General features: G+C 41.7%; 1 protein-coding gene across 1 annotated transcript in view; it reads left to right on the top strand.

Moving 5' to 3' along the window:
* Positions 1 to 2,176: 2,176 nt before the first annotated feature.
* The window catches only part of bcap31 (B cell receptor associated protein 31), a 33,234-nt gene continuing 8,963 nt past the window's right edge, over positions 2,177 to 26,447 (top strand). The window contains exons 1-5 of the mRNA XM_034087708.2: positions 2,177 to 2,312; positions 5,961 to 6,053; positions 15,731 to 15,831; positions 16,137 to 16,281; positions 23,958 to 24,093. Of these exons, the coding sequence (XP_033943599.1) occupies positions 5,962 to 6,053; positions 15,731 to 15,831; positions 16,137 to 16,281; positions 23,958 to 24,093 (474 nt within the window). The 5' untranslated portion in view covers positions 2,177 to 2,312; position 5,961. The remainder of the gene's footprint in view (positions 2,313 to 5,960; positions 6,054 to 15,730; positions 15,832 to 16,136; positions 16,282 to 23,957; positions 24,094 to 26,447) is intronic.

The following is a 26,447-nucleotide window of genomic DNA, read 5'->3' as shown; positions in this document are numbered from 1 at the left end:
AGAACTCTTTAAAGTAGAGACACTACATACTGATATACACCTGACATCAGCAGGAGAGGACTCTTTAAAGTAGAGACACTACATACTGAATACACCTGAACATCAGCAGGAGAGGACTCTTTAAAGTAGAGACACTACATACTGATATACACCTGAACATCAGCAGGAGAGGACTCTTTAAAGTAGAGACACTACATACTGATATACACCTGAACATCAGCAGGAGAGGACTCTTTAAAGTAGAGACCTACATACTGATATACACCTGAACATCAGCAGGAGAGGACTCTTTAAAGTAGAGACACTACATACTGATATACACCTGAACATCAGCAGAGAGGACTCTTTAAAGTAGAGACACTACATACTGATATACACCTGAACATCAGCAGGAGAGGACTCTTTAAAGTGAGAACACTACATACTGATATACACCTGAACATCAGCAGGGAGAGGGACTCTTTAAAGATGAGGACATCATACGTGATATACACCTGAACATGCAGCAGGGAGAGGACTCTTTAAAAGTAGAGCCGCTACTACATACTGATATACCACCTGCACATCAGGCAGAGAGGACTCTTTAAAGTAGAGACAATACATACTGATATACCACCCTGGCAACATCGCAGGAGAGGACTCTTTAAAGTATGAGACACTACATACTACATACACCTGAACATCAGCAGAGGGAAGGACTCTTAAAGTAGAGAACGACTACATACTGGGATATACAACCTGGCACATCAGGCAGGGAGAAGGACTCTTTAAGTAGAGACACTACATACTGACATCACCTGAACATCAGCAGGGAAGGACTCTTTAAAGTAGAGACACCTACATACTGATATACACCTGACATCAGCAGGAGAGGACCTTTAAAGTAGAGACACTACATAGTGATGTACACCTGAACATCAGCAGGAGATGACTCTTTAAAGTAGAGACACTACATACTGATATACACCTGAACATCAGCAGGAGAGGACTCTTAAAGTAGAGAACCACTACATACTGATATAACACCTGCACATCAGCAGGAGAGGACTCTTTAAAGCAATGTGTTGTTCTCTGTATGCAAAACAGCTACTGATATTATAAAAGGAACAAATCTCCCCTCAGGATCTATAAATAACTATAGCCTGTATCTACATACTTAATAATTTACTGTGGAAACAGTCTGACCAGTAATTGGAGAGCAGTGTCTGCAGAAATAGAGAGCTGTTAGTGGGAAAAACAATCAGAGTGAAGATGTCGTTGTTTTCCTCCCTTTTATCTGAACCACGGAGATCGTTTCTTTCCTGCAGACAATGTCTCCCCCTGTCGGTCAGAAGGAGGTGACATAATACATGATATAATACAATATAAACCTTGGCGGGTTAAAAGGGAAAATAACTAAATAAAGGGTATTTACAATCAAAATAAATATAAAAACTAAGATTCGAAAACAATCATATTAATCTGTCAGAAATATATGAGATGTAATCAAATTAAAAACACCTATTTTCACTTTATATGTAAGTATGTTTGTATTGATCTAATGCTATATACATGTTACACATTATTATATATTTTCAAAAAACAAACTCAAAATCAATTTTAAACAGAAACTCTCAAGTTTTACACTCTTGTTTTTACCTCTTGATGGTGTCCTTGATCAGTTTGTAAAACAGACACCGAGAATAAAAGGATACAATAAATTCAAACAAATGAATAGAAATAATAATGATAATTTTTTTCAAATCAACTTAATACAGTTAAATGATAAACAAAACTAAAATGTAATACATTTAAGTTTAATAGTCTTAATATATACTGAACATATCTTATATGGTTGATCGATTGTCGATAATGATATCTGAACTGTTATTACTTATTTCTATTATGACTATTATTTATTTGTTTTTTATTGTTTTTTAATGTGATATTTCAATTCTTTGTTTGTTTATTATTTTTTAATGTTTTTTTACGCGGGGGGATTAGTGTAATACATTGACAACATTCACACAACTGTATTTTGCCGGTGTGTAATTCAAAATTGCTATGTTGTTTTCGAAAAAGTACAAAAAGTACAACAAAATAATAATAGAAATGTCAAAACTCGGAAGTGACATTTTGACTCCTCCCACTTGCATCGATTTATCCAATCAAATGCCGGGATCTGGATGAGCTGGCATTAAAACCCGGAAGCAGGACGTGTTTACAACAGGAAGCTAAGCTAACAAGTTAACTCCAGTTAGTAGAGAGTTTGAAGCTCGTCAGAAGAGCTCCGTGTTTCCCGAGTTTCTCTGTGTCTGCGGGAATAGTCTCAGGTAAGTTCACCTGCTGACTAACAACTGGTGCTATCTTAGCAAAGCCTGTGATAGCTAACATCTGCGGACTAGTTTAGCTTGCTAACTTAACGCCAAGTTTGTTAACTTAGTAAATCCAGTTGTTGGCAGATATTTCAACATCACACATTCCAGAGAAAACCCCAGACATGGAGACACGATTTTTTACATTACACATGCATATCTGACTGAATACAAAGCAGGAATTAGACGGGGCCTACAAGCTAAGTGGCTAATTTCCAGGAAATACACGAAGACATTCAGCTATTAGCTCAACTAATTCACGTTTTTAAAAGCAACTTGGGTTTCCTGTCAAAATCCACACGTTATTAAAATCTGTCTGTTTTAACTTGATATACTTAAATCTGTTTCACTCAAGCTAATATATGTACCCTAAACGATATTCACGTGGTGTGCGTTGATGTAGTTCAATATGTTTTAGCAATAGACGAGATCTAAACACTATCTTAGCTGCTAATAGAGAATACACAGGTTTTACATGTAGCCTGCCAGGTGTGTCGTGTATCCTTATTTAAATCACCTTTTAAGGACTCAATCTGTCCCTCTAAAATAGAAAAATATACGTGTTTATGTTCCACAGAGAAAGAAAACTAGTGTATAGACATTGATTATGCTGCGTGTGTCTTAATGTGTGTTTTAATGTCCAAAATAAGCCAAAGTTCACGGTTTCTTCACTGAGATGTTGGCAGTGTGTTGCAGTGTTGCATGACACAGCTGCTGCCACACCCACCCCACCGGTCAGCTGATCCTCCACACTGGCTTTAGTTAGTTTAATTCAATTATATGTTGTTTTATAGGCTTTTAGCAATATGAGTGCTCTACGTATTTTGCTATTTGGATTCTCCTACAGTGGCTCCAGAATACATTTTGAATGTATTTACCAACTTAAATATTTTGACTTGTAATGTTTCTGTTTTGGTTACCTAGCAGTGCCGAGGGACTACGCATACGTTATGTTTGATTTACTTTGGCATCTTGTATAATATACTGATACAAGTAAACAGATGTACAGAGGCAGTCGTTTGCTAATACAATATCCAGGGTGTCCGCAGGGTCTTATTAAAAGTTTATAAATCAATTTAGCGAAAATGAAGGCTATTAAACGGCATTTTCCAAGGTATTACATTTTGTAGCTTGTTTTCAATAAGTATATAAATTGTCCAAAGAGGTTGTATTCCACAGTCTACCTGAATGTAATCATGGCGTAGGTGTGTGGTGTGATTCTGTGTAGTTTATTGATGGCATCCCGTTGGATTGGACGTCATCTGAACAGGACATCGCGCGCTCACTGCTTGATAGCGCGCGGAGGTCCGTTTACGCCGGTTGCTAAGCAGCATCGTTATGGGGAAATGAAAGTCTGCGTCCAAATGGTTGGAAGATAAGGAGGAAGGACAATCAATACATAGTCAATGTGAGGTGAAGTGTGTCGCCAAGGTAACCGGTTAAAACTACAAGTGGAGATGAGGTCTTAAAATGTATGGAAAGGGTCTTTAAAGGACTTACATTTGACTTCAGGGTTCCTGCATAGACCCTGGTCTTAGATCTCAGGGTGATTCCAAATATGTTCATTAAAGATGTATTTTTAAAAATGAGAATCTAATGGGTAAATCAATGCTGTAATTTATGGGGTATACAAAATAAAAATATTAATTATTTGTGGTGTACGGTTGCATGAATGCATGGGCTGTTATGTAAAAAGGATCAAGTGAATTCTCTAAAAATGCATTTGAAGTAAATCTCAATATAATGGAATATGCCATCACGGTAAACTTGTATATTTTCTACTCTTTAGTTCCGTTTTATTTATATTTTTGTTAATTATTTATAATCTTTTTAATTTCTAATTATGTTCAATGCCTCGTTTAGTTTTTTTTATGCTGCTGTAGAAAAACAAAAATCCCAATTTGGAATCAATAAAGTTGATCTTACCTTGATTTGATGAGCTCTTGACCTGGATGATGAAACTGAACCAGAGGTTAACTTTAGTTTCAGCTTAAGTTGGTGCATCTTTGTTCGAGGGCTGTGCAATGAATCGTATTTTAATCTCGATTACGATTTTGGCTTGCAACGATTACGAAAACAACGTAATCAAAATAAAACGATTATTTATTTATTTTTTAAATGTTTTTTTTTTTTCAGTTGAATTATACTAAAAGTTCACGGTAATCAATTTTTCTTTTTAAATGATTGTTTTCAAAGTAAATGGATAATCGTTTTTTATAATCGTGATGTCAATTATTGACCAAAATAATCAGATTGTTTGCCATAATCGAGCAGCCCTAATTTGTTCTAATACTATTACCCATTTACAAAAGTTTACAAACTGTTGCTCTCTGACACGTCCAAAAATAAACTCATCACACTCGGCCTCTAATTATCCTCTCAGCTTCGTCTCGATGTTAAAGGGGACCATCATGCAAAATGCACTTTGTGATGTCTTTTATACATAAATATGTGTGTCAGGGAACTCGTGCAGCGTCACAAAATAAAACCCTCTCTTTTCCTCCGTACCCAAATCTCTAAAAACGGGGGTACAACGAGCGGATACAGATTTGCTGCCGATATGAAGTCAAATCGGCGGCGGACCCACAGAAAGTTGCTATCAGAAACAATGCCTGTCGTGTTTTGGACGTAATCTCGTCTTTGTTTACATTAGCAAGCCTCGCTAACACTCAGAGCTAACCTGTACTGGAGAGCACATGTGTTTTTAAAAAGCAGGAAATTAAAAAAGTGGTTTAGAACAGGATGGCGTTTTATCACAGCAGAATTTAACTTTATCTCCGGTAGAATTGTGAGCAGGCATTAGCTCCGCCTCCTTCTTTTTTTTCAACCCAAGGACCCAAAATCAATGTTTCTCTAACAGGGCTGAAATAGAGCGATGTCTAAAATGCATGATCTGTTTGTATTTTGAGCAAAACACTTCATAGACATGTTTTATATATTTATCTGAGACCCATAATATATGCCTAAAAGTAGCATGATAGGTGACCTTTAAGTTAAAGTATATCCTGCGTGTTACAGCTCAGCGTTTGTTTTCAAACCTTACAGACACATTTCTGAAGCTGCAGATATTTGTGAACATTCAAACTACAAGATAAAATGATAAGGCGGGCGTAATCATCTCCTGTAGTGTCAGTCAATATTTCTGTTGCTGGTCTTTTATATAACATTTCAATACATCCAGAATATTTAATTTTGTGTGTTATTTGTCATATATGTATTTGCTACTTTAGATATGTTTCTATTTGCTATTTATTGTTTTTTAATTTTATTATTTTTATACTTTATTCCACCTTTTTAAAATGTTTTAATGCTTGAATCTAATTTATTTTCACACTTTTATAAAGACATCTCGTGCTCAATAAAACGGTAGCCATGTTGCACCCAAAACAAATGAGAATAAGATGAATGAAAAGTCAAACGGGACATGTTGATTGGAGCTGAATTAAATTCGGTGTTTAATTCTGCTGCTATTTTAAGATGTGACGAAGGTAACTTCATAGGTAACTTCGTCACTGTGGACTGACGGCTGCGGGCCTTGTACTATTTGCACATATGGTTTTATTTTGTAAAGTGTAAACATTAATTCCAGGTTTGTTTTGTTGTCAGGATGAGTCTGCAGTGGACGGCCGTCGCCACCTTCCTCTACGGTGAAGTCTTCTTCGTTCTGCTGCTCTGCATCCCCTTCATCTCACCCAAGAGGTTGGTGCTCACCTGTCCATCTACACACCTGTCCATCTACACACCTGTCCATCTACACACCTGTCCATCTACACACCTGTCCATCTACACACCTGTCCATCTACACACCTGTCCATCTACACACCTGTCCATCTACACACCTGTCCATCTACACACCTGTCCATCTACACACCTGTCCATCTACACACCTGTCCATCTACATGTTTGTTTGCTCACGCTTTACTTAAGCCCCGAGCCCATTTTTCTGGTCGCAGACTCGAAAATGACATCCCAGAACGAATGACCATAACTTCACGTCTAAAAGGGGCGAATGAATAATCTCTTTTCTCTTAAGTGGGTGTTACGTTCCCTGGTAGATCTAGGGGTACCAAGGGAAGTAGCGACACAAAAGATAGCTGGACGAGAGGGAGAGGAAACCCGATGCTGAAAGTTTAAGTGAGGTTTTAATAAGAACATAAGTGAGGCGGCTCACCAGCCAAATTACAACACAAGCTTACAATAACCAGCACACAACTAGGCTGTGTCTCACACAGAGACACGCTGCACACGTGCAGCCAGACGAGAAGGAGAGGAAGAAGCGCCTCACTGCCGTCCTCCTCCGGTCCTATATGGAAGTCCTGATTGTCGATTCGGATCACCTGGGGGGAGGCTGCACCTGGGGACAATCAGAGGGAGAGAGGAAAACACACACACGACCACACACACACTACGGCACGTAACACTTCCCCCCCCATAAAACACACCTTATACTGCTCACCAGCAGCCAACACCGGAGCAACACATGGAACACGCACAACACACACCACTCACTGAACACAGATCCACATCGCTCTGAGCCAGGTCCACCCCCACCGCTTCAGAGACGGAAACACCCACAGCACCGTCACAGACGGATTCAGAACTCAACTGCAACTCACCACTCTGTCGCATCGCAACCGGGTGCCGGTCTTTTGGCTTTTCCAGAGCCGCTGCCACCTGCTCCTTCCGAGCTACACACTCTGCCTCTAGATGACCAGGATCAAGACAAAAGAAACACACTCTCTTTTTCTTGGGGCCTGGAAGAGAAGCAGAATGAGCATGTGTGGCACGCCTGTTACGAGCTTTCCGGAAACCAACACGATGAGGAGAATCGCTCTGAGCCAAAAGCTCAAGCCCTTCCTCATCCGCCATAGTGGTGGCCTGCTTTCGCTTCCAAGCTGCACAGTCTGCCATCATGTGACCTGGGTCAAGACAAAAATAACACGCTCTGTCTAGCCTGGGACCTAACAATGGAACACTGGCACAGGGAACATCATTATCAGGAGCTCTCCGATAAGTGTCCCGCTGAGGAGGGTCCGGCTGAAACAAAACGCTCCTGTGTATCAGCGCACTCTCATCTGCCAGTGGCAGCCTGCTGAAGGGTAGTCACTCTCTGCTCATTCAGGTAGACTACCGTACGCTCCGGTACACAGTTCTTGAACTCCTCCAACAGCATCAGCTCACATACTGAAGCGATGTCATCCGCTTTACATGCTCTACACCACCTGTCAAAGAGGACTTTCTTCTCCCTCGTGAAGTCCACGTATGTTTGGCCAGAAGCTTTCTTCATGCCGCGAAAACGCTGCCTGTAGGCCTCAGGCACCAGCTCGTATGCCCTGAGAACAGCACCTTTCACCTTGTCATACTCCAAACTATCCTCGACAGAAAGAGAAGAGCAAGCCGCTTGAGCCTTGCCGACTAGCTTGCACTGTACAAGTATGGCCCACACGTCGTCTGGCCAGTGCAGGGCCGCAGCAATGCGCTCAAATGCACTAAAGAACATCTCCACTTCCGACTCAAGAAAGACAGGGACCAGCTGAATGTTGCTACCAGCATCAAAAGCAGCAGCAGAACCTGAAGGTGTAACGGCAGAATCACCCGCCACAGCTGCTTGGAGCTCTAGCTGACGCATCCGGACAGCAGTGTCTGCCTCCAACTTCCTGCTCTCCAGCTCCTGCTTCCTGATCTCCAGCTCCCTCCTGAGCTGAAACTCACGCTCACGCTCCTCCCTCTCACACTGGAGACGAACCATACGCACTATTACCCTGGCATCTAATTTAGACCCCATAGCAACCCCATTAAAGGCAAACATCAGCGGCCGAAACCCTGAATCGCCTGCCCCCAACAGGGAATGAATCCCCACCCAGGATTACCCCGAAAATAAAAAAGGCAAAATAAAAAATGAGTGCCTGAAGGAAGGACTGATTCAGTCCAGCTAGACACTCCCCTGTCTAAACTGAGGAAGCTGTTCAACAGGAAGACACTTCACAGCCAATCCTACACCTATATACACGACTGCTCACCACCACACACAATATCAACACTAACCAACAACCACATACTCACTCTGTCTCAAAGATTGGACGAGCCCCCATGTTACGTTCCCTGGTAGATCTAGGGGTACCAAGGGAAGTAGCGACACAAAAGATAGCTGGACGAGAGGGAGAGGAAACCCGATGCTGAAAGTTTAAGTGAGGTTTTAATAAGAACATAAGTGAGGCGGCTCACCAGCCAAATTACAACACAAGCTTACAATAACCAGCACACAACTAGGCTGGGTCTCACACAGAGACACGCTGCACACGTGCAGCCAGACGAGAAGGAGAGGAAGAAGCGCCTCACTGCCGTCCTCCTCCGGTCCTATATGGAAGTCCTGATTGTCGATTCGGATCACCTGGGGGGAGGCTGCACCTGGGGACAATCAGAGGGAGAGAGGAAAACACACACACGACCACACACACACTACGGCACGTAACAGTGGGTACGACGCATTCATAGTTTGTTGAATGTTAAGAAACCCTCAGACGCTGTTTCTTGCAAGATGTTGCAACCGGGGGCTGAACTGGTTTACGTCTTTTGAGTGCGACGTCTATCAGGTTGAGTTCAGTATCGTTTATTGACAATTCAGTCGTAATAACAGCGCTTTAATCATAACGCTTTCAGCACAAAGAATGGCTCCTAGGGACAAAATGACAATAAAAACATCTTAGAATTATGAAGTTTAAGAATTTCCCTTTACATTTAGGACTAGATCCTGATTAAGAAAAATGTTTTTGTTTGTAGCCTTTATGTAACCAGGTGAAGCCCCTTGAGATCAAAAGATCTCTTTTTCAAGCTTGACCTGCAGGACATTAGTTACACATGTAACATAAAAGCAACAGAACAACAATAAGGATGACATACAACATAATGTACCGTTTACAAAACTCTATTCACAGTGACGGGTACCATGAGTCAAACAGCAAGTCACCCAGCCGAGTTTCAAAGTGATGCAGGGGAACCAAAGTGCTCAGTTTCAAACAGGTTTGCAGACTGTTCCAAGTTAGTGGAGCTGCACATCTAAAAGCTGTCTTCCCTAAGACAGTCCGAGCACTTGGCGCATTTAATAAAACAACATCATGCGATCTCAGGCACTACATACTTTCAATTCGTCGAGAGATCAGGGAGCAGATATAAAAAGGTAGGTTACCCAACATGGCTTTGTAAATGAACATGTACCAGTGACTGAGCCTCCGTACAGTTAGTGAAGGCAGACCTGCCCTGGCATACAGGGGACAGTGATGAGTAAGTGCTTTACAGTTAGTAACAAATCTCAGTGCGCTGTGACACACTGTGTGCAGGTGCATTCATATACAGCAGATCCCCATAGTCCAGCACAGGTAAAAAGGTCACAGAGCCTTTTCCTGGCGTCAAGCGAGAAACAGGACTTGTTCCTGTAGAGCAGGGGTGCCCAACCTTTTTTGAACCGAGAGCTACTTTTGAAGTTGCCAGTCTGCCGAGATCTACCAGTCCAAATAGAGAGGCGTAGCCATTACTGACAGCCTACTACCAGGTAAACACACACTTATACTTGTATAAAACTGACCTTCGTACGATTAATACTTCATAAAATACTGCAGATCCTTTATCTTACCTCTTTCTAATCTACACACATACAAGTATTTAACTGAAGTTACACAAGTGTTGTTGATACAGAGTTGGAGTTTATTCACACGTCACTACAGTGGGTAATGTTTAAGAAGCATTGAACAGTGCTGCCACATATGACACAGGACAAAAGAAAAGACTCTGAACCCTTTCTTTGCCATTATATAAAATAGTGTTGCTACAAAAGTATAAATTAGGCTTACTAATAAGACAACTCAGATCTGAAGCTACTCAGGAATCTGCTGCCAAAGTGCAATAAAAAAAGACAAAATTAATAGAATCAAACCCTTTTTTTGTTGCATTTTAGTAGAGTATAAAAATAAATGCCTTTTTTAAAATAGGATGCAAGCAACACTAGCTTCTTAACCTGAATTGATAATAGACTATAATCAATTTAAGTTTGCATTCTTATACCATTTTGTACAATAATTATAATGAATAAGTTCAAACAAACTAAAACTTACAGCTGATTAATAACGGTATCTAACTTGAGTTTTTATCATATCAAAAACCTGTTGAAATGCTTCTGTTATTTTTACTGTCCCCCAAAAAGCGCGTCGGCAGCCTCCAGGAATGCTTCTTTCACAACTTCGCCATCTTTGAAAGACGTCATGTGTTTCGCAAGAACGTGACTGACACGACAAGATGCTCTGGTAGCAGCCTTGCTCTTGTTGTTGGGCCTGGTGAAAATGGACTGCTGTGCATTTAGCTGTCCTTTCAGGCCCCTCCCCTTTAGCTGTCCTCTCAGGCCCCTCCCCTTTAGCTGTCCTTTCAGGCCCCTCCCCTTTAGCTGTCCTCTCAGGCCCCTCCCCTTTGGGAGCGCAGAATTAGGAGGGATTTCCGTCTCGTAGCGTTTGTGCACTGTTTTGAAATGCCGCTCCTAAAAGACCCTTCTTCGATAAAGCCACGCTCGCATTGCAGATGAGACAGATGGACTTTGAATTGGAATAGATACAAAAATAATCATCCTCCCACTCGGAGTGAAAATTATATATTTGGGGCTTTTTTGCTTCTGCCATTGCGGTCTTGTGTGTGTGCGGACTGTCATCTCCTGTTGACACGGACAACGTCAGCGAACTAGTGCCCACTGCCCACAAGCCACGCCCCCACACATGGGGTCACGCCGGCCAATCACAAAGCTTTGGTGCGTTCAAGTGCATTATTCTGGCAGAGGAAGATTATGTTATAGGACATTAAAGATACAACTGAATATTGTTGTTCTATTTTTAGACACATCTCCCGATCGACTGGGAATCTCCCCGCGATCGACCGGTCGATCGCGATCGACTGGTCGGGCACCCCTGTTGTAGAAGAACCCTAGCCTAACCCTCAGCTTTTTAAGCAGATTAATTACCTGAAGTTTAAAACTAAGACAATCATCAAGCCAGATACCAAGTTATTTGTAACGGGCAACAACTTCAAGTGTTGTTCCTTGCATAGTTACAATAGTTACAATACAAATGTTTTATAACCGACATTTCAGACTTGAAGTGAGCTCCTAAGGTGAATAAATGTTAGGAGTAGTGAAGACTTTGGACAGCCTTATGAGTTGACAAAGCAGAGGAGAAAATGTCAAAAGACAACGGGGTTCAAGAGATAATCTCCAAAAGCTTTGTTACGCCGAGTTAATGAAACACTACAGATTAGATCTTGCAGGGAGATTGTTCCAGTTGATCTCATCACACCCACAATAACTCAAAGTACTAAAAGTGCCAGCATTGGGAAATCAACATGCACATGAATATAACAACTGTTGGCATAAGATAAAAGGTACTTTATTGATCCCAAATGTTTGCGTTGCAGCAGCATAAAAAACAAGGCATTGCACATATGTAGAGATTAAAGAGTAGAAATAAACAATACTAGGATTTTAAACATCTCAAAATAGAATTAAAACGGCATTAAAAATATACAGTAGACCGTGAAGATAGAACATCTATAAACCCTGACGGTAAAGGCATGTGATTAGGCTACAGCGCAAATAGAGTGGAAGCAGGTTTGGCTTCTGACTCAACAGATCGTCTCTCAAATAATATTATCACCCGATTCCTTTTATTATATAGATACTAAATGCTATGGTTAAGCATATTGCTGGAGCTGGTCATTGTTGGGTAATATTTAATAAGTAAACATTTAGTTTCTTTCTGTTTTGTAGTCATTTGATCATAATAATAATAATAATAGCTTGGATTTATAAAGCGCCTTTCATGAGACCCAAGGGCGCTTTACAGAGAAGAACAGGAGCAAACACAACAAAAGGCAGTCAGACAAAGGAGGTGTTTCTCAATGTCGAGGACGCTTCCTTGGTAGGACGTCCCTCCGAGTCAGGTCCTTCAGAAGTGATGCAAGAATCCTTCCTAGCCTCGGAAAACAAAGAATGGTGGAACAGGCTAACAGGTGTGTGTCATATGCGAGGCCCCGCCTTAAATGGAGCGCGATTTCCGCCAAAGATTTTGGAAATTGGTCCGTGTGCAAAGCATTGTGGGGATTTTAAGACCGCGGAGGATACACATGTGCAGCCAAAAAAAATTCCCGCAACGAAGGACGCCGGCCTCGGTAGAATTCCGAGGATCCTGGACATTGGAACAGTCCTTCGGCGGCACTCGATGACGTAGCATACTAGTGGCTCTGAAGCAGCCTTCCTCGACATTGAGAATCACCCACAGTCTAATTCACCAACAACAAATCCATTCGGGGCCAAAGGCCTTGGCAAACAGATGGGACTTGAGGGCCCTTTGGAAGGCGTCAAGCGTGGAGATGTTGCCGATCTCTGCAGGGATAGCGTTCCAGGGGGTGGTAAGCAGGCCAGAGTCTGAAGACCGCAGGTTCCGGGGTGGGGCATGCGGGTTGAAGGATGTCCAATAGGTACTGGGGGGGAAAGGGCATGGAGGGACTTATAGGTGAGGAGGAGGACTTTGTAGGTGATGCGGGGCTTGACCGGCAGCCAGTGGAGGTGGATGAGGGTGGGGGGGGGGGGATGTGCTGCCACGGCTTTGTATGTGCGAGTACCCTAGCGGCACAGTTTTGAGTACATTTGAGTTGGTAATGCTTTTTATTTTGAAGGCATCTTCAGGCTCTGGGTGATTTGGCATTAGAGACGGGTGGGGGAGATATTGGCACCGGAAAGGCATATGTTTATTTATGAGGGAAAGGGATGACCATTGTTAAAGTCTGCCCTTATTCTTTGTCGGCTTCAACATTTAAACGTAAGGAAAATAAATGCCCAAATGAAATAGTTTCCTGGACAATAGATTTGATTCTGTGTCGGATGTTCTACCCGGGGCCTCGGCTGCGGTTTGGTTTGAAGTCCAAGAGAAATCTCCTCTTCGGTCACTATTTATTTTATTCCACTATCATTACGAGTGCATTTAATTATTTCTTGTTGTTTTATCGCCCTGTCACCTAGCAACCGCCTCAACCACACCTCCACTCAGACTTATGTCTCCTTTTCTTGTCATCATAAGCTTCCTAAATCGTTCCTAAACTACGACGCTCTGCTAGACAGTTTGTGAATGTGGTGTTTGAGCGTTCGCTGAGTCAAACGGTTCCAGTTGGATTGATTTCAAACGGTTATCTGAAACGGAGCCGCAAGTAGATTAAAACCGACCTCTGATTAACTCTCAGAACAGACGCTTCTCTGATCCCAGATCTGATGTCAGCAGGTTTTTATCACCAGAAAATCCCCAGAAACTCTTGAGGGATGTTCCGGATTGAAAGTAAATATATAAGAGACATCCATGGGTGTTTCCAGAGCCACTATTTCAAGCATACTACGTCATCGAGTGCCGCCGAAGGACTGTTCCAATGTCCAGCATACTTGGAATTCTACCAAGGCCGGCGTACTTCGTAGCCAGAAATTTCGAGGCTGCACATGTGTATCCTCCGGTCTTAAAATCCCCACAATGCTTTGCGCACAGACCAATTTCCAAATCTTTGGCGGAAATCGCGCTCCATTTAAGGCGGGGCCTCGCATAGGACGCACACCTGTTAGCCTGTTCCACAATTCTTCGTTTTCCGAGGCTAGGAAGGATTCTTGCCTCGCTTCTGAAGCAAGTGACTCGGAAGACATGTCCTACCAAGCAAGCGTCCTCGACATTGAGAAACACCCCATGACTCAGCCTTTCGGCGATTGTACGAAGTCTGAGGATTCATTAGAAGCTGCTGGAGAATGAGCGGTTCCATTCAAACGCAATATAAGGACTTTTTGATTTGATGAAAGGGATTCCTAGAATAAATGAGGAGCCACTATTTCAAATCTCATCTCGACTGCAACTCCCAGATAAAGCTCAAAAACTAAGTAGAGAAAAGGTTTGTTTTATAGAATTGTGAAAATATAAAAAACGACCAACCTGAAATAAGAAGGTGAATGTTAGTATTTTACATCTCCCAAAAACACATTGAAGGTTTGTCCTTTTTTAAATACTAAAATAGGGACTCGATAGGTTTGGGATTTCTACATTTCTTTGGTTTGATGTCCTATTTTTATTGTTTTTTGATACTGAACTTGCAGTAAGTATGGTGAAGATGTACAAATACATCAAATTGGGTTATTCCAAATGTAAAGAGTTTAATCAAATAATTCCCCACTTTTTCTTTCACTTTTTAACAGCCTTTCCTGAATAATCACAAGTGCCGTTTCCCATTCAAGATCACATTTCTGTCTTTTTTTTAATTATCAATAATGATTTTTTGATACTGTAATTGTAGTAAAGATGTACAAATACAACATATCATATTTTTGTATTGCATATTCAAAGAGGTCAGGGTTATTACGGAAATTCAAAATGCTAATTCCAGGCCCTGGACCAAGTTTTGGAAATGTAACTAAAGTTGCATCAAATATAATTTATATTTGATATAATCGCCGAAATAGTAATGCTATAACGATAACAAATACTGTATAGTAATGAAATGTAAAATGGCATTTAACTGACGAGGTGTTTTGCTGGTGAGAGATTTGAGTGGCTTTAGCGTGTGGAATCTAGTGAGCCTGTTGGATTTGTTTTAGAGGCACGACATGTTTCAGATGCAGACCTGATTTTCCCGTTCCAAGTTAAAATAAACAATTTTCAGTGGAACGCTGAGAGAGTAATGTTGTTGGTCATGGAAAATGAGGTAAAGGTCGTGGAGAAGTCATTGAAAGTCATTGGTGACGAAGTGTATGAACCCTGAGAGATTTAAATCCTCCCTTTTGTCGGTCACTTTTTAACACCGTAATATTTTTCCCTTCAAGATAACATTTCTACCACTTTTTTAATATCAGGTTATCAGGACATTTCCCTCGGATGTGTTGTTTCCACTAGATGGAGCCCTAGCCTCAGCTGTCCGACTGTATTCCATCTTTTACTGTACTCTGTGTTCAGGGGGTCCGCGGGGTCTTAAAAAGTATTAAAAGTTGATAAATCAATTTAGCAAAAATTAAGGCTATTAAAAAGTATTAAACATTTTCCAAGGTTTTACATTTTGTAGCTTGTTTTCAATAAGTATAATAGAAGAATGAAGAAGTAGAAATGCAAGTCTGCGTCCAAATGGTTGGAAGATAAGGAGGAAGGACAATCAATACTGTGTATAGTCAATGTGAGGTGAAGTGTGTCGCCAAGGCAACCGTTTAGAACTCCAAGTGGCGATGAGGTCTTAAAATGTATGGAAAGGGTCTTAAAAAAGGTCTTACCTGTGACTTCAGGGTCGCTGCGTAGACGCTGGTGTTGTAACGTGAGTGTCTGCTCCTGCAGGTGGAGCAAGATCTTTAAGTCTCGGCTCATCCAGACCATCGCTCTCTATGGAAACACCTCCTTCATGGTGGCCATCGCCATCCTCGTCTTCCTGCTCATCGGTAGGTTGTTTCTCCTCCTCCTCCTTCGTCTTCTCCTCCTTCCTTATTTCTGTCTGTGCTGTGCAGCACCCAAGTGACTCCTCTGGTGATCAATAAAGCAGATAAAATATCCTTTAAGTTTAATTAGGCTCTTTGTAGTTATTCAGTTTCAATCAACGTCTCAGACGGTGAAGCACATTTGGTTTTGTGTAACATTGAAGTTCATCATCATGCAACTGCACACTACTCAACTAGTGGGATACACACTGACGATGTTCTTCTTTGTGTGTTTTAATGTGTGTGTGTGTGTGTGTGCGTGTGTGCAGATGCTTTCCGCGAGGTGAGGAAGTACAGCGTGCCGGAGAAGGTGGATCTGACCAACAACCCCACGGCCATCGAACACATCCACATGAAACTGTTCAGAGCGCAGAGGAACGAGTACATCGCCGGCTTCGCCCTGCTGCTCTGCCTGTGAGACACACACACACGCACACACACACATAAACACAGACACACACACACACAGGTCTAAATGCTGAGGAGGGTAACAGTAGGATGGAAAGAATGTGCAGCTGTGTGTGTGTGTGTGTGTGTGTTTCCATTGAGAAACGCTCACTGTACAGTGTAAATCCTGCTGCCTGACTCTGATTGGACGAGCCTCTGAGGTGTAAATCTGTCATGGTCCCTGATTGGCTAACCCTTCTCAGAGTTGTGTGATTGGAGGGCAGCTGGTTGTCTGGCTGAGGGACGTTTAGTGGTGATCAAATTAGAACACTCTTTAACTGCAGGTTATATAATAAGTGAAGGATAATTAAATATCGACCACGTCGTCGAGTGTGTTCTTCAGTGGGAATAAATGGTGGTTAATAAAATGCCATGAGTGCTTATAGGACTCTTAGGTTGCTGCTTTAAACGACAAGGAGAATTCTAGCGTGTGTGTGTGACCCGCTCTGTCGAAATCAGTCGGAAGTCGCAACGGCTCATTTAAAAATAAACGTGGATTTACGTAAAAAAATAGTTTTTCGGGGTTTTTTGTTTGATTTTAAATAAACTAAGTCTTGGCTTTCAGAATATGAAACTTCTATTTCCAAAATCACACGATAAAGGTAAAACCACATTTAAATTATCAGAAGTGCAACATGTAAGTTTGTCACTAGATCAAAAAACTATGTACACATTTTTTAAACACTTAAATGAACAGAGCTGTTGTCAAACACTGAGAGACAAAGAAACTCCAACACTTGGCAACTGATTAACTTTTTTTGTGTGGAGGCTGACTTGATAGGATGCCCTCAGTGCCCCTGTGTGCCCCTCTGTGCCCCTCTGTGCCCCTCTGTTCCCTTTGCCTGAAAATAACAGAAGTTATTATCATTAACATTGCTGGGTTATTGGGTGATTTTTTTCCACCAGCCGGCGTACGCTGCATACCCAATGTGGACCTGGCAACCGCATTTATAGCGCATTACATTAGTTACTTGTTAGACGCTTTTATCCAAAGCGACTTACATACTCAGTACTGTGGGGAATCCCCACAGAGGGATTTTGACAGGGTTGTTGCACAAAAGATCCAAGCGCGCACAGAAGAAATCTGAGGGCAGACATTTCACGAGCGCACAGACAGCCTGAGTGAGAGAAGGTTTGAAGCTGGAACACAGGACATCTGTAAGCAGCAATATATCTGAGTGCAAGCTACAGTTTGAGTCGAAGCAGATCTAAGCGCAAGCAGGCACTATTTGAGTAAGAGGACGGGGTTTGAGGGAAAGAAATACATATTCTGAATGTGAAATCAATAAAGTATGCTCTCAAATTTAAAGACCACGCTCTTGAATAAAGTTGGGGAATAACCCCCATATGTATTCCTGTGTGCATCACACTGCAGCAGTCACGTCCGTGTGGTTATTGTTTCTCTGTTTTTCTCCCGGCCGTTTTAAAAACATTTCGGGCAAGTAAAAGTTGAAACACCGCTCTGTGCCGCTGCAGAATGGAGTGGACTCGCGGGAGCGCGCAGCTGGCGGTCCGCTCCGGGGCTCAGTCTGCATTTCATCCAACGAAACAATTTCACAACAGACCCTGCTCACAAGCTCACAAGCTCACAAAACAAATGATTAAAATGAGTGACTTACTTTTCCGCCGTCAAAACACTGCTTCTTGAACGACTCTTCTTTGCAGATGAAGAAATCCGTCGATTTGTCCCGATGCAGAGGATGTTTTGTTTGGACATGTCGGTCCAATTTATTAATTTTCAAGCTTTCGTTACTGAGCACCTCTCCACATAACACACACTGAGGCCGCTCCTCTCCATTTCTAACAGCTTTTGTGAAGCCAACGTTTAAAAACTCCTTGTATCGTCTTTTTGCCATCGTGTACGATCGGGATTAATCAGACAATAAACAGACAGCGCGAAAACTTTAGCGGGGGACGCGTCAGAGCTGATACAAATTCAATCTTTTATTTGTTTATTTGTATTTAGAAAACTAATTCATTCAATATACAATGCTATATTGCATAATTTCATTTAATAAAAAAATTGTATTTGCAACGCAGCCATCAGCTCTGACGCTGTGTGTGTGTGTGTGTGTGTGTAGCAATGTATTTAACTGGCGACCCAATCAAAAGGGGTCACGACCCTGAGTTTGGGAAAGGCTGCCCTATTTTACTGTTTTTCATCAATGTATCACAGGTCTCAGATATATACAGAGCCTGTCTCTGATTGGCTGAAACACCAAACAGATCATTGCAGCATTACCCATAATCCCCTCTGTTTCAGCCCTGTTGCCAAAGTGCTGATTCTGCGTCTGTTACTTTAGATCAGTGTTTCTCAAACTTTTTCATACCAAGGACACGTAACCAATAAAAAAACACTCGTGGACCACTTAACTCCACAAATATCCCAAAACACATCGTTTTTCTAGAACAGATTAGAAATCGCCTGAAAATGGGACAAACACGTGGCAAGATGTGTGATGAAGGTGTTGCGCTGGGCTATATCATGCAATCGAAAGTGAAACTTCAGCTCGCTCCATTGCAGAGATATTCCCTCGAGAGTGCGGAAAACTTTTATTTATTTATTTCAAATGTGAAATGTTACCAATATACTCACCGACCACTAGGGGGCGCTCACGGACCACCAGTGGTCCACAGACCACACTTTGAGAAGCACTGATTCAGATGAAAATAAGGAGCCCCTCTCCACGCCCCTCTGAGACATTTGGTTACAAAGAACTCAATGGTGCTCTAGGAGGAGATTCAGGTGATAAGGGGGGGGGGTTACCTTGGTTGCTGATTGGCTAATGGTTACTCAAGACAACACATCGTCATGACATCATAAAGTGGCCAAAATCTGATCAGCTCATTTTCAGACAGGTTTTTATAGAAATGGATCAAAAAGAGAGAGAATCTTTGTTCCTGAAACTTTCAGAGTCTCTTTCCACAGAGGGGACACATGTTGATGTAGAAGAGACATGAAGAAGAGGGGACACATGTTGATGTAGAAGAGACAAGGAGAAGAGGGGACACATGTTGATGGAGAAGAGGGGACACATGTTGATGTAGAAGAGACATGAAGAAGAGGGGACACATGTTGATGTAGAAGAGACATGAAGAAGAGGGGACACATGTTGATGTAGAAGAGACATGAAGAAGAGGGGACACATGTTGATGTAGAGGGGACACATGTTGATGTAGAAGAGACATGAAGAAGAGGGGACACATGTTGATGTAGAAGAGACATGAAGAAGAGGGGACACATGTTGATGTAGAAGAGACATGAAGAAGAGGGGACACATGTTGATGTAGAAGAGGGGACACATGTTGATGTAGAAGAGACATGGAGAAGAGGGGACACATGTTGATGTAGAAGAGGGGACACATGTTGATGTAGAAGAGACATGGAGAAGAGGGGACACATGTTGATGGAGAAGAGGGGACACATGTTGATGTAGAAGAGACATGAAGAAGAGGGGACACATGTTGATGTAGAAGAGACATGAGGAAGAGGGGACACATGTTGATGTAGAAGAGACATGAGGAAGAGGGGACACATGTTGAAGTAGAAGAGACATGGAGAAGAGGGGAGACATGAAGATGAGGGGGACACATGTTGATGTAGAAGAGACATGGAGAAGAGGGGACACATGTTGATGTAGAAGAGACATGGAGAAGAGGGGACACATGTTGATGTAGAAGAGACATGGAGAAGAGGGGACACATGTTGATGTAGAAGAGACATGAAGAAGAGGGGACACATGTTGATGTAGAAGAGACATGGAGAAGAGGGGACACATGTTGATGTAGAAGAGACATGAAGAAGAGGGGACACATGTTGATGTAGAAGAGACATGGAGAAGAGGGGACACATGTTGATGTAGAAGAGGGGACACATGTTGATGTAGAAGAGACATGGAGAAGAGGGGACACATGTTGATGGAGAAGAGGGGACACATGTTGATGTAGAAGAGACATGAAGAAGAGGGGACACATGTTGATGTAGAAGAGACATGAGGAAGAGGGGACACATGTTGATGTAGAAGAGACATGAGGAAGAGGGGACACATGTTGAAGTAGAAGAGACATGGAGAAGAGGGGAGACATGAAGATGAGGGGACACATGTTGATGTAGAAGAGACATGGAGAAGAGGGGACACATGTTGATGTAGAAGAGACATGGAGAAGAGGGGACACATGTTGATGTAGAAGAGACATGGAGAAGAGGGGACACATGTTGATGTAGAAGAGACATGAAGAAGAGGGGACACATGTTGATGTAGAAGAGACATGGAGAAGAGGGGACACATGTTGATGTAGAAGAGACATGAAGAAGAGGGGACACATGTTGATGTAGAAGAGACATGGAGAAGAGGGGACACATGTTGATGTAGAAGAGACATGGAGAAGAGGGGACACATGTTGATGTAGAGGAGACATGGAGAAGAGGGGACACATGTTGATGTAGAAGAGACGTGAAGAAGAGGGGACACATGTTGATGTAGAAGAGACATGGAGAAGAGGGGACACATGTTGATGTAGAGGAGACATGGAGAAGAGGGGACACATGTTGATGTAGAAGAGACATGAAGAAGAGGGGACACATCTTGATGTAGAAGAGACATGAAGAAGAGGGGACACATCTTGATGTAGAAGAGACATGAAGAAGAGGGGACACATCTTGATGTAGAAGAGACATGGAGAAGAGGGGACACATGTTGATGTAGAAGAGACATGAGGAAGAGGGGACACATGTTGAAGTAGAAGAGACATGGAGAAGAGGGGAGACATGAAGATGAGGGGACACATGTTGATGTAGAAGAGACATGGAGAAGAGGGGACACATGTTGATGTAGAAGAGACATGGAGAAGAGGGGACACATGTTGATGTAGAAGAGACATGGAGAAGAGGGGACACATGTTGATGTAGAAGAGACATGAAGAAGAGGGGACACATGTTGATGTAGAAGAGACATGAAGAAGAGGGGACACATCTTGATGTAGAAGAGACATGAAGAAGAGGGGACACATGTTGATGTAGAAGAGACATGAAGAAGAGGGGACACATCTTGATGTAGAAGAGACATGAAGAAGAGGGGACACATCTTGATGTAGAAGAGACATGAAGAAGAGGGGACACATGTTGATGTAGAAGAGACATGAAGAAGAGGATTTTGCATAATAGGTGACCTTCAAGTACCCCCCCCCCCCCCCCCCCCAGCAGCTGCTGGTGGGTCACGCAGCATGTGATGCAGCAGCTGCTGAAACACAGACTCCAGCGTTTAGCCCGAGCCGCTCACCGACCGTCTGCCGTGACTCAGAGAAAAGAAACTCGTATATCTGGAGCATACGTTTCTGGAAAGGCTGAAGCGCCGGCAGCTGATGAGACTATTTTCAGAGCTCTGAGAGGATCTTCTTCTGCAGACGAATCGGAAAGAAACGGATTTGTTCATGCACCAAGTGTTTTAATTCCCAGTTCAGCCTCTGATGGAACTTCCAGCGTGACTTATCGTCTGTCTTTCTAATCAAGACGAGATATTCCTTATTGATAAACATATTACGTTGCAGCAGCATGTTCAAACAAGGCATTGGAAAAATAAAAAGTAGAAAATAAACGAAATATAAATATCTCAAAAAAGAAATTAAAACAGAATTATTAAGTTAAATATATATACAAGTTGATTGTCAAAAGACTCAAATAAACCTTACGAAGGGTAAAATAACATCGAACACAATTTAAAAAGTTGGATATTTTGAACATTAAAGGTGGGGTCGGTAATTTTGGAGAAAGCCGCTCGAGTGGCTAGAATTTGAAAATACACAGCCGGAGAAAATCTGCCACTTCCTCACAGAGCCCCTCCTCCAACACACACGAATTTGCACATGACCAATGAGGGCACGAGATAAGTCTGTGCCCAGATGGAAGGCTGACAGGCAGGTAGGCCGTCCAGTTACTTTAGCCGGCTCAGATGATTGGTCGAGCTTTTCACAGCGCCACGGCTTCCACAGATGATATTTTTGTTGTGTATTTATTGTCAAAGCATTTAATGTATTCATTGCTATCGGGACGTTAAGAGCATTCCATGGAATATAACGAGTGTTTCTGAAGTGAATTACCTACCCCACCTTTAAGATCCACACCGTTATTCTAAACCCCCCACGTTCGCTGTCCTGCTGCCCCAGATGCTCACTGGAGCACCAAATGGGGATTAACCTGCCGCTAAAAATAACCCCAACAAAATCACCTTTTTCCTTTTCAATCAAAACGACTGAATGGCTTTGTTACATAAGAACTTTTTAAAACATGTAGCTATCTTTGTTGGATTATAGTCTGGATTTCTACCTGACCATCTCACAACGACTTCCCTCAGCAGGTGTGTTCAGTCTGCGTCGTAATAAATTATGTTAAATATTATTAAAATTAGGGATGTCCCGATCACCTTGTTTTCAACTGATCCAATTCCGATCATTTGATTTTGACAATCTGCCGATACTGACTTTTCCCGATCCGATCTTTATGCAATGCATTAAGAGAGAAAAAAGGTAACTTAATTTTAAACCAAAACTAAGGCCTCAGGATGACTTTAAGACGTGAACATGGTCATTTTTGTTTTGTAAATTTACATAAAATAATAAAATAAATTTATAAAAAATAAATTAAAAAAATCCCGATCCCAGATTTTTTTCTTCCGATCTTTTGAAAATCACGTGATCGGGGATCGGAGCCGATCACGTGATTTTCAAAAGATCGGAAGAAAAAAATCTGGGATCGGGATTTTTTTTTAATTTATTTTTTATAAATTTATTTTATTTTTATATTTTTCACGTGATCGGCTCCGATCCCCGATCACGTGATCGGATCCGGACATCTCTAATTAAAATCCATGTTCACGTCCTGCTGAGGCTAAATGAGAATCTTAGCCGGGTCCCGTTCAGAAAGAGTCCATGCTGAACTTCATACGTTTCATGATGTTAAATAAAGAAATGAATGCAAATACTCTCTGAAGTCGGAGCTGAAACTCGACAGAAGAACAAAAGTAATCCTCTCAAAAGCCTCAAAGTGAAACCAACGTCTTACAGTGATACCCGGGCGACAATTGCTCGATGTTATGATTCCACATACATGTGCAGTGCAAACTAAAAATAATACCACAACCTAAATATTTTGCTTCCACAGCAGACTGCTCCTTTCAATCACCGTCTGTAGAGATGTACAGGAATTTGTGGGAGGGTGTCTTCTATAGGTTCCCCCCTGTTTTGTGTCACCATCACACACACACACACACACACACACACACAGCTGGGAACTGTCAGGGGAAACTCAATGTGTGTGTTAGTCGTTACTGTATGTATGCGTGTGTGAAGTTGTCAATGGCTATATTAGGCTTTACATTATGGATGGCCTAGTACACTTTAACACACACACACACACACACACACACACACACGTCAAACAGCAGGTTGTTTTGGGGCTCAGGTGTTGTGATGTCACTATGTCATGACAGTTAACCAAGTGTTGTATTCAAGCACTGGAAGAGTTACACAAACCTATACATTGGATCCCATATGATTTCAGACTTTGACATTGAAGGTTACGCGTTCGGTCTTTTTTGACCGTGTGTGTGTGTGTGTGTGTGTGTGTGTGTGTGTGTGTGTGTGTGCAGGTTGCTGCGTCGCCTGGCCACACTGCTCTCCCAGCAGGCCACCTTCATGGCCTCCAACGAAGCCTTCAAGAAGCAGGCGGAGGGCGCCAGCAACGCCGCCAAGAAATACATGGAGGAGAACGAGCTGCTGCAAGAGGTGACTCTCACACACACTCACACACACACACACACAATTTATTATTTATCGATCTTTATAAGGAATTATTTATTTGTCCGACTCAACTGCACTGTTCTGGTTCATTGATAAATCTCCCATTGCGTCGATTTCATCACTTAGAATCTGAATGCTTAATTTATCCCGGGGGCAGCTGGGTTTCCTTGCTCCATTTTATAAAAGATACATTTAAATGGAATAAAACTATTATAAAAAGTAAAAATGGGCAAAGAAATATATATTTAAAAACGATTCGAATATTTTTTTTTGCTACAAAGGTTAAAATACAATGTTCTATAAAAGATCAAATACAAATAATATTTCTATTAGTTCAAACGAAATTTCTAAATACAAAAGAGTACACATATTTAAACGTGTACATTGTACGACAACATAAAACATTAATTTAATAATTAATGTCAGGGAAAAAGCTGCTGTTCCTTCAACTCACCAGCAGGGGGCAGCTGCTCCAAAATAAACACTGGAGATATTCAGAGGGAAAAACATAACACACACTATCTTTGTCTCATTCACAATGTGGACTCAACACACACACACACACACACACACACACACACACACACACACACACACACACACACACACACACACTGTGGTAATGTGACCTGTGTTTGTCCGGGGTGAGGAGATCACCCAGCACTCTGCTGCTAAAAGGAGAAGTTGCTTCATCTGCATGTGACAGTCACACACACACACACACACACAGAGACAGACAGACAGACAGACAGACAGACAGACAGACAGACAGACAGACCACAGTTTAATATCCTCCACCACAGAAACAGAAAGGAAGTTCCCTATGAAAAGACATTTCTGTTCTCAGCAACACAATTTGCCGCGGTTTAAATAAACGATGCAAGATGCAATAAAATGTCCTTTTTTTACATGAAATTAAAAATAATTAATTGTAGCAATGCACCAGAATGTTCTAATAAAAGGAGGTTGATTTGTAGAATAATATAACAAATGTAAATATACTAAAGGAAGATATAAACAGCACTTTTGTTATACCCATTAATTAAATTAAATGGACAGTCGGGGGTTAAAACGGAGGACGTGTTGGATAATTTATTTTTGCAAGTCAACATTAAGATTTAAAGGAAATAGGAAACGATGCACTTGAAGGCATCGCATAACTCTGTGGTTGATTATGAAATATTATAATATAATCAAAAGCTACGAACACAGAGGGGGAGTCCACCTTCAGTATTATAAATGTATGTAAATAAAAATGCCAAAGGATACATACTCTTTGGTCCGACTGTATAATCCCATTTCATCGAGTATTTCCACATTTTATGAATCGTTATGGTCAGGAAAATATATGTAGCTTAAAGCTTATTTAATGTTAGTACGTTTAAAAAGAAAAGGACACGGTGGTCACGTGCAGATCAGTTTCCTATCGGAGGTACTGGCTGGCGAAGGTAATGTGATTTATCTTCAGTTTAGTTTCAGTTACTGCTTTTTCTCGGGATCTGAATTCCTGCAGGGAACGCATCCGAGCGCAGATCAAACCTTTTAATAACGCCGTGTTGTCAACACACACACATCACACACACACACACACAGAGATATATCTGTCTGAGCCTCGAAGGTCAGTTATGTGTGCAGTGCTACACACACACACTCAATCACTCACAGATGACACTATATCTGACAGAATGGTGACACAACTTGTGTGTGTGCACGTTCACATGTAATCAGTGCAACATGTTTCTGTCGAGGACACTGACTCGATCCTCCCTCTGACATCCTTCACATGAAATACATTGTTGAGATTTATTAATTGATTTTGTGTAAATCTCAGAATTCTGACTTTAATAAAAAAATTCTGACTTGTTTCTGAAAAGTCCGAATTGACGTGCGGTCCTCATCCTCTTCCATATGTAATAACCCATTCACAAAAATGAGAGCACGTAACCAATACACCGCGTAACAACATGGAATAAATTAACATTTCATATTGACACATTTCATTGATCCTTAACACTAGAACCGCCAACGGGTACATTTTACCCGTAGCAGTTTTTTGATTGTAACTTTTTTCAATAACATATTAAAGTCTCCCAGTCCGTGCCTTTTCCTGAAAGTGTGTTATGTAGCACCCTCTGTTGTTAACAATTGTCAGATTGAAAAAATCGCCAAAGAAAATGCCATTTATACCTATATCCGCCAGCGGGTAATATTTACCTCATAGAAAATGCAGCGTAAACATGATGTGTTGCTATAGCAACGCCTTTTGTCTACTGTGATTCCTTATAGATAGAGAGATAGATATATTGATAGGTGGATAGAGAGAGAGAGAGAGATTTATA

Source organism: Pseudochaenichthys georgianus, chromosome 7 (genome assembly GCF_902827115.2).
Source record: "Pseudochaenichthys georgianus chromosome 7, fPseGeo1.2, whole genome shotgun sequence".
Lineage (NCBI taxonomy): Eukaryota > Metazoa > Chordata > Actinopteri > Perciformes > Channichthyidae > Pseudochaenichthys > Pseudochaenichthys georgianus.
This window is presented reverse-complemented; position numbering and strand designations above follow the sequence as displayed.